Consider the following 23387-nt stretch of genomic DNA (forward strand, 5'->3'; position numbering starts at 1 on the left):
GATACACAGGCCTGACTCACCCTGATATGCAGGCGTCCATGATGCCACGCATGGGATGGAACCCGTGGTTTCAACCAGCTCTGAAGGGGGCGCATATGCAGCAGACCCAACTGTAGCACTGGAGAGGCTGCTGCCATGAGGCCCAGCATCTTTTGAAACGCTTTGAGAGGCCGAGCAGTACCGATCTTCAAGGAGGTCCCCAGCCTCTGTATGGCCAGAGCTCGTTCTGGCGTGACTACAGCTTTCATTTGGGCTGAGTCAAAGATTGTTCCCAGGAATGAGATTCGCTGGCTGGGAAGCAATGAGCTCTTGGCAAGATTGACCCTGAGTCCCAGGCACTCCAGGTGGCTGAGGAGGAGGGCTCTGTGAGATATTAATTCTGCCTCCGACTGGGTCAGGACGAGCCAGTCGTCGAGGTAATTGATAATACAGATTCCCATCTGTTTCAGAGGGGAGAGAGCCGCATCCATGCACTTCGTAAAAGTGCGGGGGGCCAGGGACAGCCCGAAGGGAAGGACTGTATATTGATAAGTCACTCCCTCGAAGGCGAATCTCAAGAATTGCCTGTGATGGGGGGCTATCTGGATGTGAAAATATGCAACCTTCAGGTCCAGAGAAAAGAACCAGTATCCCGAGCGAATTTGCGCGAGGATCTGTTTCAGTGTAATCATCCTGAACGACCTCTTCATGAGGGCGCGATTCAGGTGTCTGAGATTGAGGATGGGTCGGAGGCCACCATCTTTTTTGGGGGCGAGGAAGTAACGGCTGTAAAAGCCTGACTCGCTCTGGGCTGGAGGAACTTTTTCCACAGCTCCTTTTGCCAGCAAATTCATCACCTTTGAGCGCAGGATGGGGGCGTCCTTGCTCTGCATTGAGGTGGAGACCACGCCGCTGAAGAGCGGGGGTCTTCGAGCGAATTGGAGTGAATATCCTCGCTTTATTATCCCCATAACCAATTTTGACACTCCGGGGATGGCCTGCCAGGCCTCGGCCCGCGTGACTAGGGGTTGAATTAACTCGGGTGACTGGCTGCACGGGGGCAGAACACTCACGAGTGATGGAAGAGGAAGTTTGCTCTCTTTTTGAAAATGTTTGTGTTTTATTATTTTTTCCGCTATCACAGCGGTTGAGTGCTTGGGCGCATGAACGGACCCGTTGTTTGCACAAAACACATTTCCCTCTGTACCCGGAGCTGAACGGGGTATCAAGAGTTGTAAGAGAGGCTGCTTGAGGGGTGGTCCGGCCGTGGTGAGATCTGACCCCATCCTCTTCCTGTCTCGTAGATCAGGATGACGCCTGAGGTGCCGGGTCCAACGCAATCTTGGGTCGGGGTCCCTGGCGTTTAGGAAGAGGGTAGCGTCTGGCCGAGCGAGAGCGTCCCCGCGTCTGCTGCGCTTTAGCGGGCTGAACACACAGGGGCGGCAGGTGCTGGCTTCGCAGGCTGCTGAGTCGGTGCAGACTTAGGGGGAGCTGAGGAAGCAGCGGAGCTGGAGCGCTTACTTAGGGCGAGCTGAGGCACAGCGGAGCTGGAGCGCTTAGGCAGGAAATGTTGCATAGCCTGGGACGATTTCTGTGCCTCCGAGAAGCATTCAGCGAATCCTTCGACTGCCGGTCTGAAAAGACCTTTGGGGGAGACAGGAGCGTCGAGGAAGGGGATTTTATCCGCGTCCTTCATCTCAGTCAGCGTCAACCATAAATGGCGCTTGAGCACCACAAGGCTGGCCATCGATCTCCCAATCGCCTGGGCGGTGGTCTTGGTGGCGCGTAGAGCCAGGTCAGTTGCGCTCCTTCCAGCGAGAGCTGAAGTGGTCCTACACGGCTTAGACAGGTGAGCGGCCTTCGTTCTCCAGCCGATGGCCGTGGGCGGGCAGAGATGCGGAGAGAGGCGAGACTGAAGCTCTCGCAATGAGAGCAATTAGCTCCCGTGAGCGCAGCTTCCGCATGGGATTTCCCCAAACAGGAAACGCACTCCGTGTGGCCGTCATCAGCGTGCAGGAGAGACCCGCACGAACCGCAGTAACGGCGCAGCATTTGCAACAATGCCGATGCTCTTTTAGAAGCTCTTTTGTGAGTCGCCGGATGGCGGCAGGGGAATCGGACCGGAACTGCTGCGTTGCTGGAGCAGCGGAGAAGCAGGTCAGCCGTGCTGAGAGGTCCCGATTCCAGCTGCGAAGGCGTGTCAAACGGCGAGCGGCTTCGGATCAGCTTGAGACGGAGAGTCGTCGCTAAAGGAGAAGAAATCTGAGAATCCTGTGGCGAGCGCCCGCTTATATAGCCAGATGCCCCGCCCATTCTGGCGGGCTTCATCACCATAGGCTTGTGCAGCTCCGCTGCAGAGCCATTGGTTCGTTTTTTAAGCTCTGCACGAACCAATGGCCGTGCAGTTTCACTGCGTGAATGAAAAAAGGCTTCAGTTCAGGAGAAAAAAGGCTTTTTCCCATATGCGTCTTAAGCAGACGCAGTACGAGTGAAGTATCGAAAGGGAACTCATACAGGTTTGGAACAAATGGAGGGGTAGTAAATGATGACAATTTTCATTTTTGGGTGAACTATCCCTTTAAATGATTAAGTACAAGATCTTAATTTTGTATTAAAGCAAGTGATCTTTTAATTGTCAAATTTTTTTTTTTGCATTGAGATATTTAAAATCTGGAGTGTTTTTTTTGTAAAACATTTTCTACCTGTGAGTTTTGCTTTTGGTGTGAACAGGCTTTCAGAGTTACTTTTCTTAGATCAGTCTTAAATGAGCCCAGATATTTTAGAAATATCTAATTTTTAGGTAGTAAAAGGGTTATTTTGTCATTCTCTATATCTTATTGGCTTTGCATTTAGGTAGAGGGATAGTACACCCTCAAAAAATTAATTACTTACTCACCCTCAGGCCATTCCAAACCTGTATGACTGTCTTTCTAATGTGGAACACAAAAGAAGAATTGTATTTTGAAGAATTGTTTTTTTTTTGTTGAATTTTGTTATTTTTTTAAACCATACAATTAAAGTCAATGGGGTCCAAAACAAAATGAAGGGAAACGAAACGAACAAAAAAGCACTATGACCCAATTGAGTATCATGCACTTACCTAAAAACAAACAAACAAGCAAAAAATAAAAGAACACATTTTTCTTCTTATTTTTCTGCAAAAGATAGAAACTCATACAGGTTTGGAGCGACATGAGGGTAAGTAAATTAGCATTTTTGGGTGAGCTAACCCTTTACATCTAGAAAAGATTGCACTAAATTGCATATAGACATGAGAAGAAACACATCACATCCATAGCTCCAAATCCAAATGAAGCAGCAAAGAGATTCCTCTTCCTGTAGTGAAGGTGATATGTAGTATTGAGCCACAGATGTAAGGCAGCCTGTGGGAGCAATTGCACTGACCCAGAGGCAAAGAATCTGAGAGCAGGGGCGTAGATTACGCGGGGGACGCGGGGGACGTGTCCCCCCTACTTTTAATATCACGTAAATTCGTCCCCCGCACTTTTTCGGGCAAGTGTGTTCGTATAGAGGTTTTCAAGAGCCGGTGTGAATAAATATAGATTTAAATTCAAAGAGACAGGATAGTCTGTGCATGATCTGATGTTTTATTCGGACCCAGAATAAGGCGAGATGAACATCGCGGAGCGCTAAACACTCATGCAGTGTATGTTTCATTCATAAAAAACTGTTGAGTGGTAGGTTATATAGATTACAGAAATTTTATATTGTAATGTTTTATATATGTATATATATATATATATATATAATTTTTTTAAATTAATTAATTAATTTTTTTAATATATAACATTTCTGTCCCCCTCACTTCTGAAATGATGGCTTACGCCCCTGTCTGAGAGAATTCGATATTGACTGCAATACCCTAGACGGCACATGTGTAAAATGGAAATGTGAGTTAAAACCATGCAATTACGAGGTTGTTCATGCATATTTCAAACAGAAGGAGAAGCTGAGGGCAACCACCAGAGGCCCTGACTCGCAGCGAGTCGCCATCTTTAAACAGACAGCACGAGATGCTTGATGGAGGTCTCGACATAGAGCACGAACTACAGAAGGTGCCTGCTCATGTCAGTGATGCTATAACTATATTCAAATGAGGGAGGCGGAGCTTACATGCAAAGAGTGGCCCTCAGATATTCCCGCTCCGTTACAAGTTTAGAGAACTGTTCGGTGTCATATCTCTGGTTAAGGTGTATAGACTTCACAGAAAACTTTTTAAAAGTATGAATTTCTAATCTGCATATGCATACTGACCTTTTGAACAGAAAGGCCCATCATAAGCAGTGGTGGAGCAGTCACAGGAATAGCCGTTGTATTTCTCCACACACTTGCCGCCATTACGGCAATACATCCCAAAACTGGTGCAGTGACCCGAACAGCCAGGTTTTACACCAGGAGTGACTTTTGCCCTCTCTTCTAAGTCAAGGGTCACCCCGTTCATCTTCAACGAGCGGATACATCCAAGAAATCCTCTCTGACCTCCAGCTGCACCTAGATGAGAAATGGAGACAAAGACTAGTCAATATAACGCTCGACAGTGGTCTTAATAAAAGCATAAGTGGCACACCAAAATGACTCAATCATTATTTTTTCATTGCAGGCTTAACAACAAGCTTGAAAACAAAAGGTTCAATTAAACATTAAGTTTCAGCCAGTAGTTGAACCTTCTGGTGGGTTTCATTCATTATGGCATGTACCATTCAATACAATAGACCTCAGAGAAATTAGACATCATTAGAGTTCCACTTCCAGGAGAAAATAAACATTTGCCACTTGCTCAATGTCTTGTCTGGACACCTTTTCAGTATACGAAACTGCCCAGTTAAACAGAAATTGTACAATCATTTGCTAGATTAATACTAGATTAATAGTAAATGTCCTGGCAGGATGCATCAATTATTTACTAACGGTGAATAATAAAAACAGACCCACAAGTACAATCCTACTACAATTTATCAAACTGCCAAATGAGGAAAACTTTATCAATTCCTCCAAAGAAATTACATGGATTGGAGTATATATAGATACAAGTAATTGCAGTTTGGCTATGCTTTACAGAAAAGGAACAGAAAACACATAATCAAAGTTTTATAAACTCAATTGAACTCAAACTCACATCAAAAGTGGAGTTTTAATTGAGCTGGTGACCTGGTTGGCCATTTAATACAAAACAAACTCACTGAATCCTTTGCTAATAAACCTGAGAGCAGAGCTCTTATCATCAAATGTACAGTAAATATGCTGTGCTATTTATAATACTTGAAAGACACAATGTCTCATGTTTCAAGGACGAACATGAGATAAAACACAAAAACACATTTTAAGTAACATTCTATTTATTCTGCAACATTGTTCCAATCTGATTCATGTCACTTAGCAGACATTTTTTACGGCCTCATTTGTTGCTGAAGAATCTATTTCACAAAACTTTTTTCACCAGCACTGTTTTAATAAACACAGAAAGTGAGACAGCATGAATAAGCTTAAATGAGGAAAGAGGGTGTTATGGCGAGCTGTTAAAACCCTTTTGAAGTTTTGCCTCCATCTCTGATGAGTCCTGAATCGGAAATGATTCTTTAATGAAACAGTAATGAATTAGCATATTACATGTATTAGACCATCCTGCCCAGTGGAATATATATATATATATATATATATATATTCCAAAATATCACAGATAGATAGACAGACAGACAGACGGGTAGTTTCAGCGTGTTGGTGTAAATTTGACAAAAAAGTTACCTACTTTCCTGACAGGCCCATGATGCTGGCTTTCCTTTGGAGAACCAATATCACCCAGATGCGCAAGCAATGAAAGAAATAAAAACAACACAAAAAAAAAACAAAAAAAAAAACATGCAGTGATGAGAAAACTTAATGCATAATCAAGTCCAGGTTGCAAGGAGAACACAAAAAGAAAATAAATCGCAAGAAGCAACTTGATGGTGGATAGTAAAGAAGCATTAAAGATTCATGCAAACAGTGAATACAGACATACGCATATTATAATACCGTAAACGAATGCAAACGTGTTAGTGGTTGCTAAATCAAAGGTCTGCTTGTTATTTAAGATGAAGTGAATGACAATAAAGAACGAGCAAGCATTTAATCCTCCATTAAATATAACGTGACCACTATAAATGCAAAGAAAATTCAAATAGACACAAGCATCCATGGGTGAAAGGAAGTAAAGGGCAATCTGCTTTATCAAAAAATGATGGCATGGGACTAAATGGTCTGAAAAACTGAGCACGGAGCAATTCACAAGCATTGGAGAGGAGGCCAGACAGATGCTGTCCAGACCTGTCAGGCATCTGTCTGGCCTCCTCTCCAATGCTTATGAATTGCTCCGTGCTCAGAGCAACTGGTTTATATCCGCTGAGTGGGCAGGGGTGCCCACTCAGCAGATATAAACCAGTTAGTTTTCCAGTTAGGTCAGGGTCTAAAGACTGAGAGTTGCTCTCCATGAACAGTCACACCAACATTTTACATTTCTACTGAAACAATGGACAAGGATTAGACAACCTTTAACATTCATTTGGACTGCAAAGCTCATTACACCTAACCCTAGTGTGCGTGATAATGAAATTGACATGCCAGTCCAATATTCTTCAGATCTGTTGAGAATAAGAATGAAATTTTCATCTGCTTCATGGACAAACATGCAAATGAGACCTAGAGAGGGTTATGGCTTGGGCGGTGCAATATATTGAATATTAATCCATGATTTTGCTGGTTGCAGCATTCAACATACTGTCCCTTTAAAGAAATAGTTCACCACAAAATAAAAATTTGCAGAAAAATACTGTGATTCTTACAAATATAAAGCTTTCCACCTCACAAGACGTTAACTGATGGACTGGAGTCATATGGATTATTGTGATGTTTATCTCAGATGTTTGAAAACTCATTCTAACGGCACCCATTCACTGCAGTGGATCCATTGGTGAGCAAGTGATTCAATGCTAAATTTCTCCAAATCTGTTCTGATGAAGAAACAAACTAATTTACATCTTGGCTGGCTTGAGGGTGAGTAAATTTGTAGAAAATTTTTGTAGAAAATTTTTATTTCTGGGTGAACAATTTCTTTAAAGGGACAGTCAAACTAGACTTTGAGCATGTGAAATTTATTTGGATTAGTTTCAAGATCCAATATACTAATAGTATCTAATTTAACTTTGGTGGACAAAATGCAGATAGAGTTGGTTAAGATAAGATAAGATAAGATAAGCTTGATTAATTTCCATGAATTAGTTTACACTATCCATTTAAAAAACAACAACAACAAACAAACAAAACAACAACAACAAAAAACAAAACAAAAACAAAGCTGTGCTCATATAAAATATATGGTTAATGTTAAGTTATACTGTTGAATAAACATAAATAATCATTCTTCCTTTAGTTCATTTTAACTTTAGTGAAAAACTAAATGTATAGTAATTTTTCAGATAAAATAAATTAATAAATTACATAGCATAGTATATTTTATTATGTCATATAATACAATTATCAAACATTCATAATAATAATAATACACACCTGTATACTTCCTGTGCTGTAGAATTCTGCTTTAAACCCCAATCAATCAATTTGATATCAATAAATACTTCTTGGAAACGTGGAAATTTTTGACGTCAAGCTTTAAATACACAGGCTAGACAAGCTTTCTAAAAGCTCTCTCAAGAGAGCCACAGAGGTGCATTATCTTCCCCTTTCTTAATGAGCGTCAAAGTCATTTGTTGAAAAGAATCAAAGCACAAAATAGCACATTGAAAGCCCAAAGCCATTCTGTTCAAGAGATAATTGCCTCATGAGTGACACAGCTTGTTCACACTGTTAAAGCCATAAAAATATTCCTTGCTAATGTTAGCATAGCACACGACACCATTATTAGTCAGATTCCCTGCTGTGTCTGAGACATTTTTCAGCCATATTCAGTCAAACCAATTTTCAACTTCCTTTTCTTTACAGTGGACTTTTTCATACTTCGGAGGCGAACAAGTTCCCCAGGGTTCCATGTCATTAAGTGCAAGTTGTAATAGCTACACCTGCATTTAGGCTGCTGACTATAAATACATTTTCACTTTCAGACACAGGAGAACATAGAGCGCCGTGCGCGAGAACTGCTGATATTTCAGCAGAAACAGCAAGAGACAGAGAAAAAGAGTGGAAAAGAGATAGAGAGAGAAAAGAGAATAATTAAAATGCAAAATAACAGCTGAGAATGGAGAGATTCAGGAGGAATTCTGTATTTTTTTTGAGCACGATAATGAAGAAACATCCTTTTTGTCCACCCTAATCAGCAATAGATCTCATCTGAGATCAGATTTTCAAGAGTTGTGCAGTCCATCAATAATATTATGAATGCCTACCAAAGAACAACAGTAATCCAACCTCCAACAATATAACTAAGTGTTAGCAGGCTTCAGTACTGTAGGGGTGGGTGTATGGAAAAATGTGTTTGTCTGAAGTCCTCACCCACATGAATCCATATATACGCTATATGCGGATGTACATGTGGTCCTTACCCACATAAAGCTGGCTGTAGAGCTCCAGGCGTGTGTGTCCCTGTGTAGGTGCAGGTCTGACCTCCTGGTATTTCTGGTCTAGTTGCAGAATGGCCTCTTTCATGCTCCTCTCCGCACTGACCCGGTGCCACTGGTCATCGTTCAGCAGGGTAGGAGAGTGCACGTTCAGTTCCACCGGCCCGTTTCCTACATCGAACGAAAACGACACCACCGTGGGGGCTATGAAGAGAAACAAACAGACAGAGAGACCGCTCAAACTATTATAATGCCCAGCAGACCCCTGAAACGTTCACCACTTGTTCTTCTGAACAAGATCATGTATAACAAAAAATAAATAAAAATAAAAATAGAATAAACAGATTTGGAGGAATTTAGCATTACATCACTTACTCACTAATGGCTCCTCTGCATTGAATGGGTGCCATCGGAATGAGTCCGAACAGCTGATAAAAGCATCACAAAGTACACCACAAGTACCCCACATGACTCCAATCCATTATTAAGACGTCTTTAACGTCAAACTCTTCTTTCCGGCTAAAATGCCCCATAATATTTCTTTCACCAGTAAAAAAAAAGGCATCTCATCTGAATAAGAGAAACATGCACAGATCAAGCACGGTTTACAAGCAAAAGCAGTTCTAAACAAATATGTTGGGGGATTTGATGTCAGAGGACAGGAGGAGATGAACTTTTTCACTGGAGGAAGCATTATTATGAATTAAGGTCTCAGTATGAATTTTGGCCAGACGCAATAGTTAAAAGTTGAAATGCCTTTGTGATGGATTTACTTCTTACAAACACGCATCTTTTCACTTCACAAGAAATTAACTGGAGTCGTGTGAATTTTCGTGATGTTTTTATCAGCTGTTTGAACTCTCATTCTGACTGCACCCATTCACTGCAGAGGATCCACTGGTGAGCAAGTGAGGTAATGCTGAATTTCTCCAAAGCTGTTCCAGTGTAGAAACAAACTCATCTACTTCTTGGATGGTTTGAGGGTGAGTAATTATTATTCTTATTCTTATTATTTATTTATTTTAGCAAATGTTCAGTTTTGAGTGAATTATTCCTTTAATATGCATTATATTGAAACTGTAATTGGTGGTGAAACATTTTATGCACTTTATAACAGTTATTTTTAACTTACATTTTAACTGGTAAGTAATTAATTCCTTGTTTTTCTATGTGTTAGATTACTTGTCTAAAAAAATACATGAAATGTCAACCACAGGTTGTTCTGCATGTTTTAATTAAATGGCTCATTTAATGTTCATATATTATTGTTTTGCTTAATAATTGTTTTGCAGAACAACAATCCAATGTTGTGACTTAAAATGCAGAATTAACAAACTCATCAGACTGCTTCGCTCAAGCACGCCATTAAAATTCCTCTTAACAGCCCTAAACTGAGTTGGAGAGTGTTTATTCACCATGCTGAATTCATTTTAGGCCACAGCACCTTTTAATGAGTCAGTGTTGCATATTCTCCTACATAAACAGTGAAGATTGACAGCTATACTCCTGTAGGAGGAGATGGTATTTATGGCAGGAGAAAGGAGAAGAGGCACGAGGTGTGTTTGAGCCCTGACTGCTGTGGTATGTCATGTTTAGCCCCAGAGGGCCAGGCCTCTTGGGGTTTAACCCTTGCTAAATCCTGATTTAGAAACATCCTCCTGACACCAGAAATACGTCAGAGCAACAGTGCCATCATCCACCCTCAATCGAACGTTACTGTCTGACAAAAACGCTGTAGTGCCATTGTGTTTAAAGACTACATACTGTATCCAGAGATAAGCCACAGTCTCATAATTATTCATGACGCCACATGATAATTTCCTAAAACAAGCGCTTCAGATGCTCAGACAGCGAAGTTGGTGTCACACTTCGAGACACCTTTGAAATGTTTATGTACAACATGCATTGCATTTATTACAGAGGAGTTTCTAGAGAGGTTGACTGGAGCTCATTTGATAGTCTGATCAAATGACCTTCAGACCAAAATTTGTTAACACTAGTCATATGCAAACTGTCCCCTCATTGGTCAGAATGTTATGTTCTGAGGTTTAGCTCAGTTGACTGACATTTTCAGAATTTAATATGAAAATGAGGGCTTTCATGTTTACTATAGCACCAGAGAGGTAAATATTAATTTAAAATTAACAATATGACACACACATGCTAATGTATGTACTGCACAAAGCCAAAAAAAACAAAGGCCTGCCATTTCGACACTAAAGTGAAATTATTTAAAAAGACAAGTATGTCACTAAATTCACTGGGCTGACCGGCTCTGTTCGGCAGGGGTTACTATGGCTGCACAGATGCTGAAGGCAAGAACTAAATTGGATTTGCTTAGTGTTGGCAGCACAGTGAGCCTGCAGTGATAGTCAGCCACTGCTATTGTCACCATCTTAGGAAGCTAAGAGAAGTGCTGATATGATACCAAATACCTGGCAGCTGCAGGGAGACACACACAGTGGACTGTCCAAACACAGCTAATTTCTGCCATTATGATCAGTTTTTCCTAACAATATCTGCTATTGTGATTGTGAGCTGCCTACAGTTAGTTTTATTTGTTATTTATGCCAAACAATAAAGGGAGGTCTGTTTTCTGGTTTCTTTTGGCCGGAGTGGCAGGTGTTCCTGCTGCTCTCAGTAGGGGGTGCTATTTTACTGTACTACATTCTGATGCAGATGTTGCAGGAATTAGGGATAAGTGTTCGACTGGCATCCACAGAGCCACCTGTTCATCTCAAATTCTGAACTGGAGGAGGAGATTTATGACACAGTCAGCCAGAACCCTGCGAGCAAAGGTCCAGTGCCATCAGAACAGAGCAACTGAGGTCAATTTTAGCTCAATTATAAGTTAAAAAGCTCAGTCTTCGTTTAGATTATCTTAGTTTTAACATTTAATAATTCATCTTTTTATGATGGACTTAGTCTTAGTCAGTCTAAGACTGAAATTCTAGGCCTGGGAGAGGGGCAAAAACAATCTATATACCAAATGAAAAAATAACTAGCCAGTCACAATATGGGGGACTTAATAAACACCGAGCCAATCCTTCTTTGAGAATGTTGCAGAGCGTTTGTGAGAGAGAGCCAGCAAAAGACAGAGAGAGAGAGGAAGAGGACAGGTCTGGCAGGTGTGTAATTTGGACTAGGGCTGCTCCACCATTCTCAGCCCTCTGATCCCTGTAATTGGATTTCCTGCACTTGGCCAGCCAGCACTGAGCATCAAGAGTCTGCCACTGTTCTTGGGGAGTGTTTTCTCTTGTGTGTGTGCTTGTTTATGTGTGTGGACCGCTCGTCCACAACTGAAGGCATTCAGTGGATCGCTGCTCTAGCATCCACTAAACAAAATCAACAAGCCAAACAGCATGGCAGTGAAAAAGTGGGTTTGTGTTTATATGGGTATATTAGATCGCCCGCCAAACTGACTGAGAGTAGATCTACCAAACCAACAGCAGTTACGGCAAAATGCATTACATGATTCCACATAAATGACTTTTATACAGACGGTGAATGCTAATTTGCATTGTATTCTGGTATCTGCATGTCAGAATGAAATTTTAATGCAATAAACCAGCATTTTCTTTAAATGGGTCTTGAAATGAAGAATCAGAATATTCTTGATATTTACACATACTTGTATGAGAGATTATTCTACAATGAAACATACTGTAATTGTCTAAAAATATTATTTTCGACCCTTCTGAAAGGCCTGGATTTGAAATCGGGGGAATCATGAAGTCACTATTTCCCAAAGAATATTTAAAAGAATAGTTTACCCAGAAATGAACGTTTTTGTCCATATACTATAAAAATGATTTTTTGAAGATGTAAATAAAACAGATTATTGGAGCATGTTTTTAAACAAATACTATTTCAGTCTTTCTACTTGAAAATGATTCTTTTATTCAGTTTAATTGTTTTACCTGATATTTGAATTATTTGTGAGATTTACTAACAATTTGTTTACCAAATGTATTTGTAGTGTACAATGAAAATCAGTAGGGTCCAAAACAACACTGTATCCCTTTCACTTTCATTGCATGGACAAACAACACAGATATTTTTCAAAATATATTCTATAGAAAGAAATACATAAATGTTATGAAAGACATGAGGGTGAGGGGATTTCATTTTTGGTTGATCTCTTTTATCCATGTAAGGCAGTCTTATATCCTACACTTTTCCTTCTCTTGCTCATTTTTAATGCAATGCAAAGGATATTTTAGGGGTATGGACCCCGTCAAAGGCTGATGATTTTCTCATGCATTTATCAATGCATTTATCGAGAGCTCCTGACTCTCATGCAGGTGTTCTGCCGTGATGTGTAGAAATGCAGTGAAGGCTGTCATGACTTATTTTAAACACTGGAGAAAAAGAGAGTTTTAGAAAAGGCTCCCACTTGCTGTACAATTGAAATGCAGTGAAGCCAAAAAATATTTTTTTTGAGCCCAATTGAGATTTTACTGTTCCAATGTGTTAATCCCAAAATATATGCCCATAAAAGAAAGAAACAGAGTAATTTGAATTGGAACATAAAAATATAGAAACTTTTGTAATTAAACACCAGTTAGCTTTGGACAAACTCCAAACACAAAGAGGAGACCGTTAAACCGCATGCATACTGTATGAGTGAATCCAACTGAAAAGCTTGAAAGCACAAAGTATAAAACATGAATTAGTGGAGCTTAATAAATTATTTTAGCACAAAAAAGTAAAAGTGAAAGTAAAAGGAAAAGGGAGAGTTATAAGTGCAGTTATGCCTTGAAATTAGGCATGAATATTCAATGGTGGTTGATGTCAAGATTTCCTCAGCTGAGATAAGAGACAGAGAGTGTTTGAGATGAAACGGAGCTGAAGCAGAAGATGTGGGCATCCACCCATCATTCAATCATTCATCGAGAGGCTCTTTTTCCTTGGGCTAATGCCAGAGTTACAGTAGGGAGATTGTACTAGATAATGCTAGAAAATGCCAACAGAGGGCACCAGCAGAAAGACAGACAGATTGAGAGAGAGAGAGAGAGAGCGATAGCAGATATTTGATCAATTGTGAATCGAAGGATTTGGCTCAGAGCTCATTTACAGTCAGAACTATAGAGGTGACTTTTTAATACACTTTTTGAGGGTGTACCATGCAATAAAGTATTAGATTATCATGAATGTATAGTCAATATTGCTATTGTAATAATAAATGCTGTTATTTTGAACTTCCTATTCATCAAAGAAAAAAAAAGTATCACGGTTGCTACAAAAACATTACTTTAAGATTAGGGTTGAAAACACAACAGTTTTCAACAATAATAATAAGAAATGGTTCTTTTACCACAATGAAAATATTACACCAACCTTCTTTAAACAAATATGCATTTACAGTAAAATGTTTAGGTGTTTAAGCACAATTAAGTCGCAATAACATTTTTTTTAAATTCTGTGATGGAACACAAAAAGGATTGAGACCGTAAACTCAGAATTGCAAGAAATGTTTGAGAAAAAGTCACAATTACCCTTTTTATTTTTTATTCCATGATGAAAACAGGCCTCCGTAATTAAATGTTTAATTTATTTAACAAACGTACTGTACTTTATTTAACATTAACTGCTCCATTCTGTTCTCCTTCTGTTCAAGACCATCAGAACAGAACAATTTCAAGGGCATCAGCATGTGTGTTTTACACACACAATAAAAGCTACATTCACACAGCATGAAAAACATAGTTTTGTTAAATCATTCAACATAATAAAGCATAATTACATATAATTTTAGAGCAATAACTAAAATATTTAAGATAAAATGATAAAAACATATTCAAATCAACACTCTAAATAATGCACAAAACAGATTTTTAAAAATACTTTTGATTTAGCATGCTGCCCAAAGTCAGAACGCAGAGGGCAGCTGATCTAGATGTATAATTGAAATCAAACTCCCAGTCGACTGTAACCCAACGCGGTGCCCTCCACTCATTTCATGCTCTGAGTGGATTTCACTGGGCCTCACTTTTGAGCCGTAACTGAAGAAAACCAGGCAGGCCAAAATAAGGAAGCAGGATTAGGAGTCAGGGCATAAATCGATAAGACATAATGAAAGGCTAGAAAAAAGGTGCAGAGCTTCAATTTCACAATCTGCTTCTCTGCCTACACACACACACACACACACACACAACTGGACCGAACACACTCTTATTCTCACACAGAGGCCTGCAGCCAGGCCTGATTACTCTTATTTTCAGGAAGGAATAATGGAAGGCTAGAAAAAAGGTGCAGAGCTTCAATTTCACAATCTGCTTCTCTGCCTACACACACACACACACACACACACACAACTGGACCGAACACACTCTTATTCTCACACAGAGGCCTGCAGCCAGGCCTGATTACTCTTATTTTCAGGAAGGATTCATGCAGAAGGTGAATATCCAGCTTTAGAGAAAAGCTCTGGAGTGTTTACGCTGGGTGCCGCTGTAGATGACCTACCAGTACGGTCGACAAGCTTAGACACAGAAGCTTAGACTCAGACACTGATAAACACACAACAATACACATGCACTCTTGAACTTTGTTTTTGCTCTCTTTACTTCACTGTCCTCTCAGGGGCGTAGGAATCATTGTAACTTTCTAAGTTTGACTAGTCTCAACTTTTTGGGAGATAATCATTGTATTCTAACAGCTTTGTTTTGCTTGGCCTCGGTGCTAAGAAGGAAAACTGTAGCTGCATATGTAAAACAATGGCTTTATGACTGAATGGCAGTAGCCTGAATGAACACGCAAATGGTAAGTGGTAAATCCGTCTGTGCTCTTTTTAATTGTTTTGAAAAGTAAACATGCTAGATTGATGTCTTTGATCATTGCACCTAGCATAGATGTTCTTTAATGCAAGAGCTCATCCCCTAAAATAGCTAGAACCCACTTGGCTTCAATTATTTAAAACTACTGGGTGAATGTTACATCATCTAATTAATATTCATGAGACAGGCTGATGAGGTTTTTAATGTGTCTTCCTCAACTTTTTAGATCAATTCTGCTCTCTCTATTCTCTATAAAACATCAGAAAAATGGTAAAGTGTGTAAATTCTGTGCCACTACTAGGACCAAAGAGTATTGCAATTTCTTTTCTTTTTTGTAATGGCCTGGGATAACAATATTGACTTCGGGGCGGACTTCCTCTTTGGTCAGTAAGATCTTTTTCTTTTTCTTTTTTTAAAAGAAATGAATACCTTTGTTCACCAAGGATGCATTAAATTGATCAAAAGTGACAATAAAGACATTTATAATGTTACAAAAAAGATTTCTATTTCAAATAAATGTTCTTTCTATTCATCAACAAATCTGTAATACTGAAAAAAGTATTACAGTTTCCACAAAAATATTAAGCAGCACAGCTGTTTTCAACATTAATAATAATAAGAAATACTTTTTGAGCATCAAATAGCATATTAAAATGATTTCTAAAGGATCATGTGACACTAATGACTAGAACAATGGCTGCTCAGCTTTATCGTCACAGGAATAAATTACATTTTAAAATATATTAAAATAGAAAACCGTAATTTTAAATGACAATGATATTTCACAATATTACTGTTTTTACTGCATTTTTAAATCAAATAATTGCAGCCTTGGTGAGCATAAGAGACTTTTCAAAAAATAAAATAAAATAATAATTTACTTTGAAGAAATAAAAGTATACATGCAATTAAGACAAAGTTTAACATGCATCAATCTATAAAACTAATAATTAGCCTAGCTCAGATAATTTGGTATCAGAGGAATTTGAAGAGAAATGTTTGAGGTCATATATTTAAATCACATGAAACGTGTATTTAAAAAGTAATATTCTGGCTTTTGATAGCAGACTGCTCAGGTTGTGAATCTGAGAATCAGGAGATTGAGAAAAAGTTTCCATTGAATCTCACGGCTTTCTAGGAGAAATAATTAAATATTTATGTGATCCTATTTGTAATTTTTCTTTCCTACACACCAGCCAGTTCCGCTTTTGCTAATACGCAGAATCTCTAGCTGAGTAAAGCCCCTGAATGAGAGCTGAAAATGGAAAGGCAGCACAGCTGTCATGTGGAGACCCTCAGTGATCTCTGATGCCAATAACCTTTTGCTCTCTGGAGGGCTGTGGCACTGCTGGGGCAAAACGAGCAGCAATAAGCGCTAATGCTTTCCTGTTTCCTCCATATTCCGATCATGCCAGGCTCATTCAGGGCCACTTTGTATGCATCCGTGCCCTGCTAGCAGCACAAACACTCAGTGCGGTCTTCTCCATGGACAGGCTTGCAGACTTTTACATGTGCTGTATGCATAATGCCCGGCTGGCCGTCTCTCTCCCTGCACTCCTCCATCAAGTGATTGATGTTTTGCTGTCACCAGCCTCTGAGAAAGCACTAAGCGAGTCGCTGTTCTCTCTGCTCGGTCTCACCTGAAGCTTTTTTTTTCTATTTTTATTTAAAAATGGAGTTGAAGAGAACAAGATTTGCTTCTTCTCACAGTCCAAAGGAAGGGTAAAGCAGTAGGGTGTAAAAATAATGGGTTATGTATGGATTCTGGAATGTGTGTAAATGAGAGAGCAGGGAATGTGACGTCCTCTGCCTCACCATAACCCTCGTGTTCCCTCGTGCCCCTGAGATGAGAACAGGGAGACTGCAGGACGTGTGAATTTGACAAAGGGAGCCACTAAGCAGCTTTCCTTCCCTCTGTGTGCGTCTTCAGAGCCCTTGAGAGATACACCAATGACTGGGGTGATGGCTGGGGAACACACTCCGGGCTCAGGATTGGGTGTGTGTGTGTGTGAGGGTGTAAAAACTGAAGAAATGATTTCCTGCTACCCAGAACACAGTATTCCTAAATACTCATCACATAAGGATAATTTTAATATAACTTATTAATCAGTGACGCACATAGAACACAACTATGAGGCACTACACTATCACCAGGGAACCGATAGCCTATTATAATATTTTTGTATGTTTATATGAACTTTCTATTTATGAATACCACATTATTTGAAAATCTCAAGTTCATAATAAATATAATATAATATAATATAATATAATATAATATAATATAATATAAATATAATATAATATAATATAATATAATATAATATTTAAAAAGTAAAATAAGCAAAAGTACATAAAAGAGATTATTATTATTATTATTTTTATTATTATTATACATAATCTACATAATAAAGCTTTTATTTGTCAGTACAAACTGTTGCTTTAGCTCATATCTTTAATAGTTACCAAATTTGTGCTCACAGATTATATTTTCAAATAATTTAATTTGATTTGGATGAGACCACAAGTGGGGACTTGTTTATTTTGTAATCAGTCCATCCATTTTCACCAGGTTGATTCATTCAGGCCAATTTGCAGACTGGTTGTGAACACAACAGATGTGTATTATGACACTGACAGAGCAATCAGCCAATCAGAGCAACACGAAGACGTTACTGCTGTGTTTATTTTTTATCTGATGAACACCTCTGAGAAGATATATGAGCGAAAGTATTATGGTGTAAAATAAAGTATTAAAGACATTGTTTATCATTTAGATCCAGAAATAAATTTGAAATTTATTGTATGTTTGTGTATGCATAAAAACCATTAGCTATTGACTATGTAAATGCTAAATCTGTTTTTTTTTTCTCCTCTGGCCTTCAGTCTAGGTAAGACTAGAACAATCAACTGGTGCAGAAATGGGAGACAAAGCACATAAAAACAGCATTTAAAGATTTACACAGACAATACATTACAGAGCGAATAATCGTTCTGCAACAATGAACCACTTTAGAAAACATGAAACACCGCATTCAACACAAGATTTATCCGCAATGGTGTATTTTTGTGCTCTGCATTGCCTATTATGCAGTAAACAGTGTGAAAGGAGCAGCCAGCTCGGCTTATAGGGTGAAAACTCAATCTGCATGATAGAGATTCGCCTCTTTTGCTTCTTTTTTTACACAGCGAAAAAATTGAAATCCTCAGTTATGTTGCCTTATGTATAATCTAGGCTTTTTTGCGGAAAAAGGCTGTAAAATGTCAGTAAATAGACATTTATAAGCAATTATGTTTTAATTCACCTGTGTTTTCTTTTTCTTAAGCTTCCATTTGTATAACAGAGAACAATCAGCAGAACATATGAGGCGAATGTATTGTAATCAGTGCTGCAAACAGACTTTTCTTTGTAATTTCATCATATCTTATTCTGATATTCTGCGGTTTAAAGTTAAAATGCTTTAAAGATTTTTTAATGATTTGTTTATTACAAAGACACAGCTTTTCACTTCACAAAACATTAATTGATGGACTGGAGTTGTGTGGATTACTTATGGATTATTGTGATGTTTTTATCAGCTGTTTGAACTCTCATTCTGACGGCACCCATTCACTACAGAGGATCCATTGGTGAGCAAGTAATGTACTGATAAATTCCAATTTCACACTTCACAGCAGTAATCGTACAACCATGGGATTCAGAGAGCAGCAGGACAGACAGACAGATACAGAGAAAAGGATAAAAAAGAGGAAGAAACAAAGACAACATGAGCCAGGATCTTACATTTCAACTCCAGGCGGATGAAATCCATGTTTCCAAGGTTTTCCAGGAACACGCCATAGGGAGCAGAGGTCTTGAAGTAAAAGGAGATATCAGCACTCGTTTCACCTTGAAAAGTGGAGAAGTGCAGGTATGAGGATGGCGTGTTGAATGATGCAGCATTCCAATAGCTTCCTGTAAAACGGATCAGAGAACAGGCCGAATGTAAGTTTCAACAGTTCTGCTTCTGAAGTCTGCAGTCAAGGTCCTTTTTATCCAATATCTGAACCTGAACAGCATTAAACCACCATGAAATTCACAAAAGCAAAGCTTTCGCTGACACAAAATGACTTATTGCATTGCAATTCTGCACTGTGTCCAGTCTTCAGAGGTCTCATATACTCAAAGAAACATCTGAGAAGTGACCTGTATAATCAAAAAACCCTTAGGAGGAAACCACCAAACAAGAGGAAAACAACAATTTAATCATACAAGTCAACTCTTGTCACAAATCTTAGTGGAGTGCACCATTCAGGACTTTAGCTAGTTCTTGCCATTACTTTGGTGAGTGCTGTGTATGTGACCACAGTTGTCTGTATGAGATTATGTGGTGCCTTAGAATTATTTCAAAGCCAGCTTGCCAACATCTTCCCTTTCCAACAGCTCTCATGGTTTGACCCCCACCCATCGTGTAATAGAGACACACTGAATCCCCACTTATCTGAGTGGAAGAGACAAAAATAAAGTATAATTTCTCTCTAAGATGATGAGTAGTGCATTTTTCAGGTAAGGGGGATATTTTGGGAGATAGCTGAGCTGAGGGATAAAGTGAGAGATCACTCAAAATCAAACACAAGTTTGAGGTAAGCTTATGTTTAGCTTGAATATCTCCAGAGCTTTGCTGTGGACAGTTATTAGACAATCTGTGGCTGGTTTTAATGTGTGGGTGCATGTGTGGGTGATAACATGCCAGCTCCCATTCGTCATTCTGGTGAAATATCTCCTTGTACAATTAAAAACAATATTTGCTACACTGCATTCTTGCATATAATTCCTGTTGACAAGTATGCAGCGTTTTGGATGCTAGCTTTTGCATCATCTGTGATTCTATAGACAAAAATCAGAAATGTATGATTAGCGCTAAAGACCTTCCATAAAGGAAAATAAGAAACTAAATATATAAATAAATAAAAACACCCAACTGCAAATATCCAAAATATTTATAATGTATTTGGGGTCAATAAGGTTTCTATTTATTTGTTTTATTTAAATTTTTTTTTGAGAGAAAAAAAAATACTTCAGCAAAGCTGCATTAAATTAGACAAATGTGACAGTAAAGGATATTGTTACAAAAATTGTTAAAACCTTCTCATTCGTCCCACCCCTTATTTAAAGAAAACAGGTCAAAAATAAATAAATAAATAAATAATAGTCCACTAGCTAAACCAACTTCAAATTAGCTTGGAAGTTCAGCAGGGCTTGTTTATAGGCACTTTCTTCCCATATTCAACAATGTCATAATAAATAAACAGCAGAATGTCTGACTGAAATATTTTTTTGCTCAGCTACTGGTTAAATGCTAAACCACAAACACAGTGACAGACACAAACACATTGCCATTAATAATGACTGAGATCAGATTTATCCCTAGACATTTACGGTGACTCATGTACTTTAAATCAGAAAGTTAAATAATGTCAGCACTCTCTGCTCTAATGTCGTGCATAAAACACAACTGTCGCAGAAGACAGAGAATAAAAGATCTAAGGAAGGAAAAAACAGAATGTGATGGAGAGGAACAATGTGATAACGGACCGGAGAGATATTAGAGGATGATGTCATCTCAAGACAGATGGAAACAAAGAGAAACGGAGAAAGAGAGAGAGACTACACTGTAAAAAAAGATTTTTCGAAGCTGTAAAAAAGATTATCAGACAAGATTTACAGGAAAAATACTATTTCAGTTTTATGTTTAATTCAAAGTATTGCTTGCCATTTTCTTGTATTTATATTTCTGAAATTTACTAGCAATTTCTGAGTGAAAATATTTGTTTCCAATTAATTTTTTTTGTAAAGTGTAAAGTTTAGTTTAATTCAGGATCTATTCTGTTTCATTTCTAACCAATGGGTCAAAGTTTAGCTGGTTAGCATGACAAGGAACTATAACATTCTGTATGTTTTTCCATTTATAGTCATTAAAAAAGCAGCCATGCATTCATATAAATTAGACGTGTTTAATTATATTACTGTATGAATCCTTAAATACAAACTTTTAACAATGAAAAAAATATATCAAATGAAAATTCTTTCACAATTTATTCCCCTTATGTTGTTTCAAACCTGTATGACTTTCTTTCTTCTGTGGAGCATAAAATAGTTTTTTGGTGAACTACCCATTTAATAAATCAGAAGTTGTTAACTATTATTGTTATTTATTATTACTATTATTGTATGTATCCTTAAATACACACTTTTAACAATGAAAAAAGTTTTTGCATGCAGCCAGTGAAGACAATGCAATAGAAAGATTGCCTTTGCATCCATATCACACAAAAATTCAGACTGCAAGTAGTTAAATTTCTGCAGAATTAGCAGCTGCAAAAGCATCACTGCTGTATAAAGCTACTGGTGTGTACCTGCAAAAAATGTTCACTCCATCAGCACTGAATGCCAGAGAAGTCAAGGTCCCATTCCATTTCTTTCTCACAGCCACCTATATCCCATAAATCTCTTTCTATACAAACAAAAAACTTACTAAACTTCATCCAATGCTTATTTGTCCCTGCACTCACTTGTTCTGTGAATAATGTGTTTCTGTGGTGACTGAAGTAGGAGGAGAAGCAGAGACGTTCACGAGCCCATTAGGGAGGTCTGAGCTTATCACAGCAGCACAGGAACAGCTCTTTTATTCGAGCTTGCTGAATGTAAGACTCTCAGTCTGTCCATCCATTAACACCCAATGTTCCAGCACATACTAATTTAATTATTCGCCGATTTGCAGAATTTTCGATGGGAGCTGGTGTTTTTTGGAACAACGTGGGGCGTTTTTAAATCAGGCTAATAAGGCGGTACATGCGGCTGATTAAATATGGCTCCTGCCATGCAACAAAAGGCAGTGAAACAATTGATAGTTCACCCTGTAGATGAGCCTCGCTCTCCTTCTTCAGTGAAGGATTACAATCTTGTGTTCGAAATGGAATGTTACACTGATTGTTTCAAAGCATCTCAATTTCACGCGTCACTTCTGGTTAGGATTTTTTTCTTTTTCGGATAAGAGTTTTGAGTCATATCCAGATGTGATTTAAAAAAAAAAACTGATTCAATAAGATTTGGAGTGTTCTTGAGCTGTGACAAAAGTGAATGAACGTTTGGACGTTCCTTGAGAATTTCGCTTTCACAGAGTCAAGGACAACGACAGTAGAGGTGTTCGGCTGTGTAGCACTTCAAACAGATTTACATTGATGCATAATGTTGAAAAAAATGAGCACTGGATTCAGAGGAAATTTAGATGAGAAATGCATGCTGATTATCAATTCGCTGACTGAGCATTACTTGTTTGCCAAATGTTTCATTCAGCTACAGTAGCATGTTCCCTACGCCAAATAGTGCAACTTGTAAAGTTGGACGTAACAGCAGTTCTTTTGGACAGCAAAGTGGAAACCTGTTCCTTTGAGGAACCAACATGAGTCATCGCTTTAGAGCAAGAGATTTGCCTTTAAATGGAGATGTAATAGCAGATGTGGATATAAAACTAGAGGCAATTCTGCATGGCCAGAGCCAAATCCCCAGATGTTGCTGGTAAAAAAAAAATCCAAATAATAAACTAAAAGAAATGTATTTAAAAATGGCTTTGGTGAGTGAATAAAACATCTTCAGGTTACGCATGTAACCATGGTTCCCCGAAGGGAACGAGACGCTGCGTCGAAACGCTACGGGAACGCCTCCAGCGTGACCACGCTCTGAATCACATGGGTAATCAGTCCAATGGATAGACGAGACGTCATGGGCGGGGTGACGTAGCGACCAGGAATCATAATAAGCATGTGCGGTGAAACCGGCGTCAGCTTCTAGGAGTGAAGCAAGCGCTGGAAGGGGTGCTGGAAGTATGGCCCTGAGATGCAGCGTCTCATTCCCTTCGGGGAACCATGGTTACATGCGTAACCTGGAGACGTTCCCCTTCAGGAACTCGAGCTGCGTCGAAACGCTACGGGAACGAGAATGCCCATGCCACCAGACTTGCAAATCCCTAACAACTAAGGCGAGAGAAAAAGGGAGCCAGGAATGGCTAAAGTAGGCGGGGGC

At 38.9% G+C, this 23387-nt stretch overlaps 1 protein-coding gene across 1 annotated transcript in view; it reads right to left on the minus strand.

Annotated features, from left to right (window-relative positions):
• The window catches only part of LOC107695381 (contactin-associated protein-like 2), a 409258-nt gene that overhangs the window by 44762 nt on the left and 341109 nt on the right, over window positions 1–23387 (minus strand). The window contains exons 17-20 of the mRNA XM_016495265.1: window positions 19110–19280; window positions 8532–8750; window positions 5747–5776; window positions 4255–4491 (exon numbers count right to left, since the gene is read on the minus strand). Of these exons, the coding sequence (XP_016350751.1) occupies window positions 4255–4491; window positions 5747–5776; window positions 8532–8750; window positions 19110–19280 (657 nt within the window). The remainder of the gene's footprint in view (window positions 1–4254; window positions 4492–5746; window positions 5777–8531; window positions 8751–19109; window positions 19281–23387) is intronic.

This window comes from Sinocyclocheilus anshuiensis, unplaced genomic scaffold (assembly GCF_001515605.1).
Source record: "Sinocyclocheilus anshuiensis isolate Anshui unplaced genomic scaffold, SAMN03320099.WGS_v1.1 scaffold110, whole genome shotgun sequence".
Lineage (NCBI taxonomy): Eukaryota > Metazoa > Chordata > Actinopteri > Cypriniformes > Cyprinidae > Sinocyclocheilus > Sinocyclocheilus anshuiensis.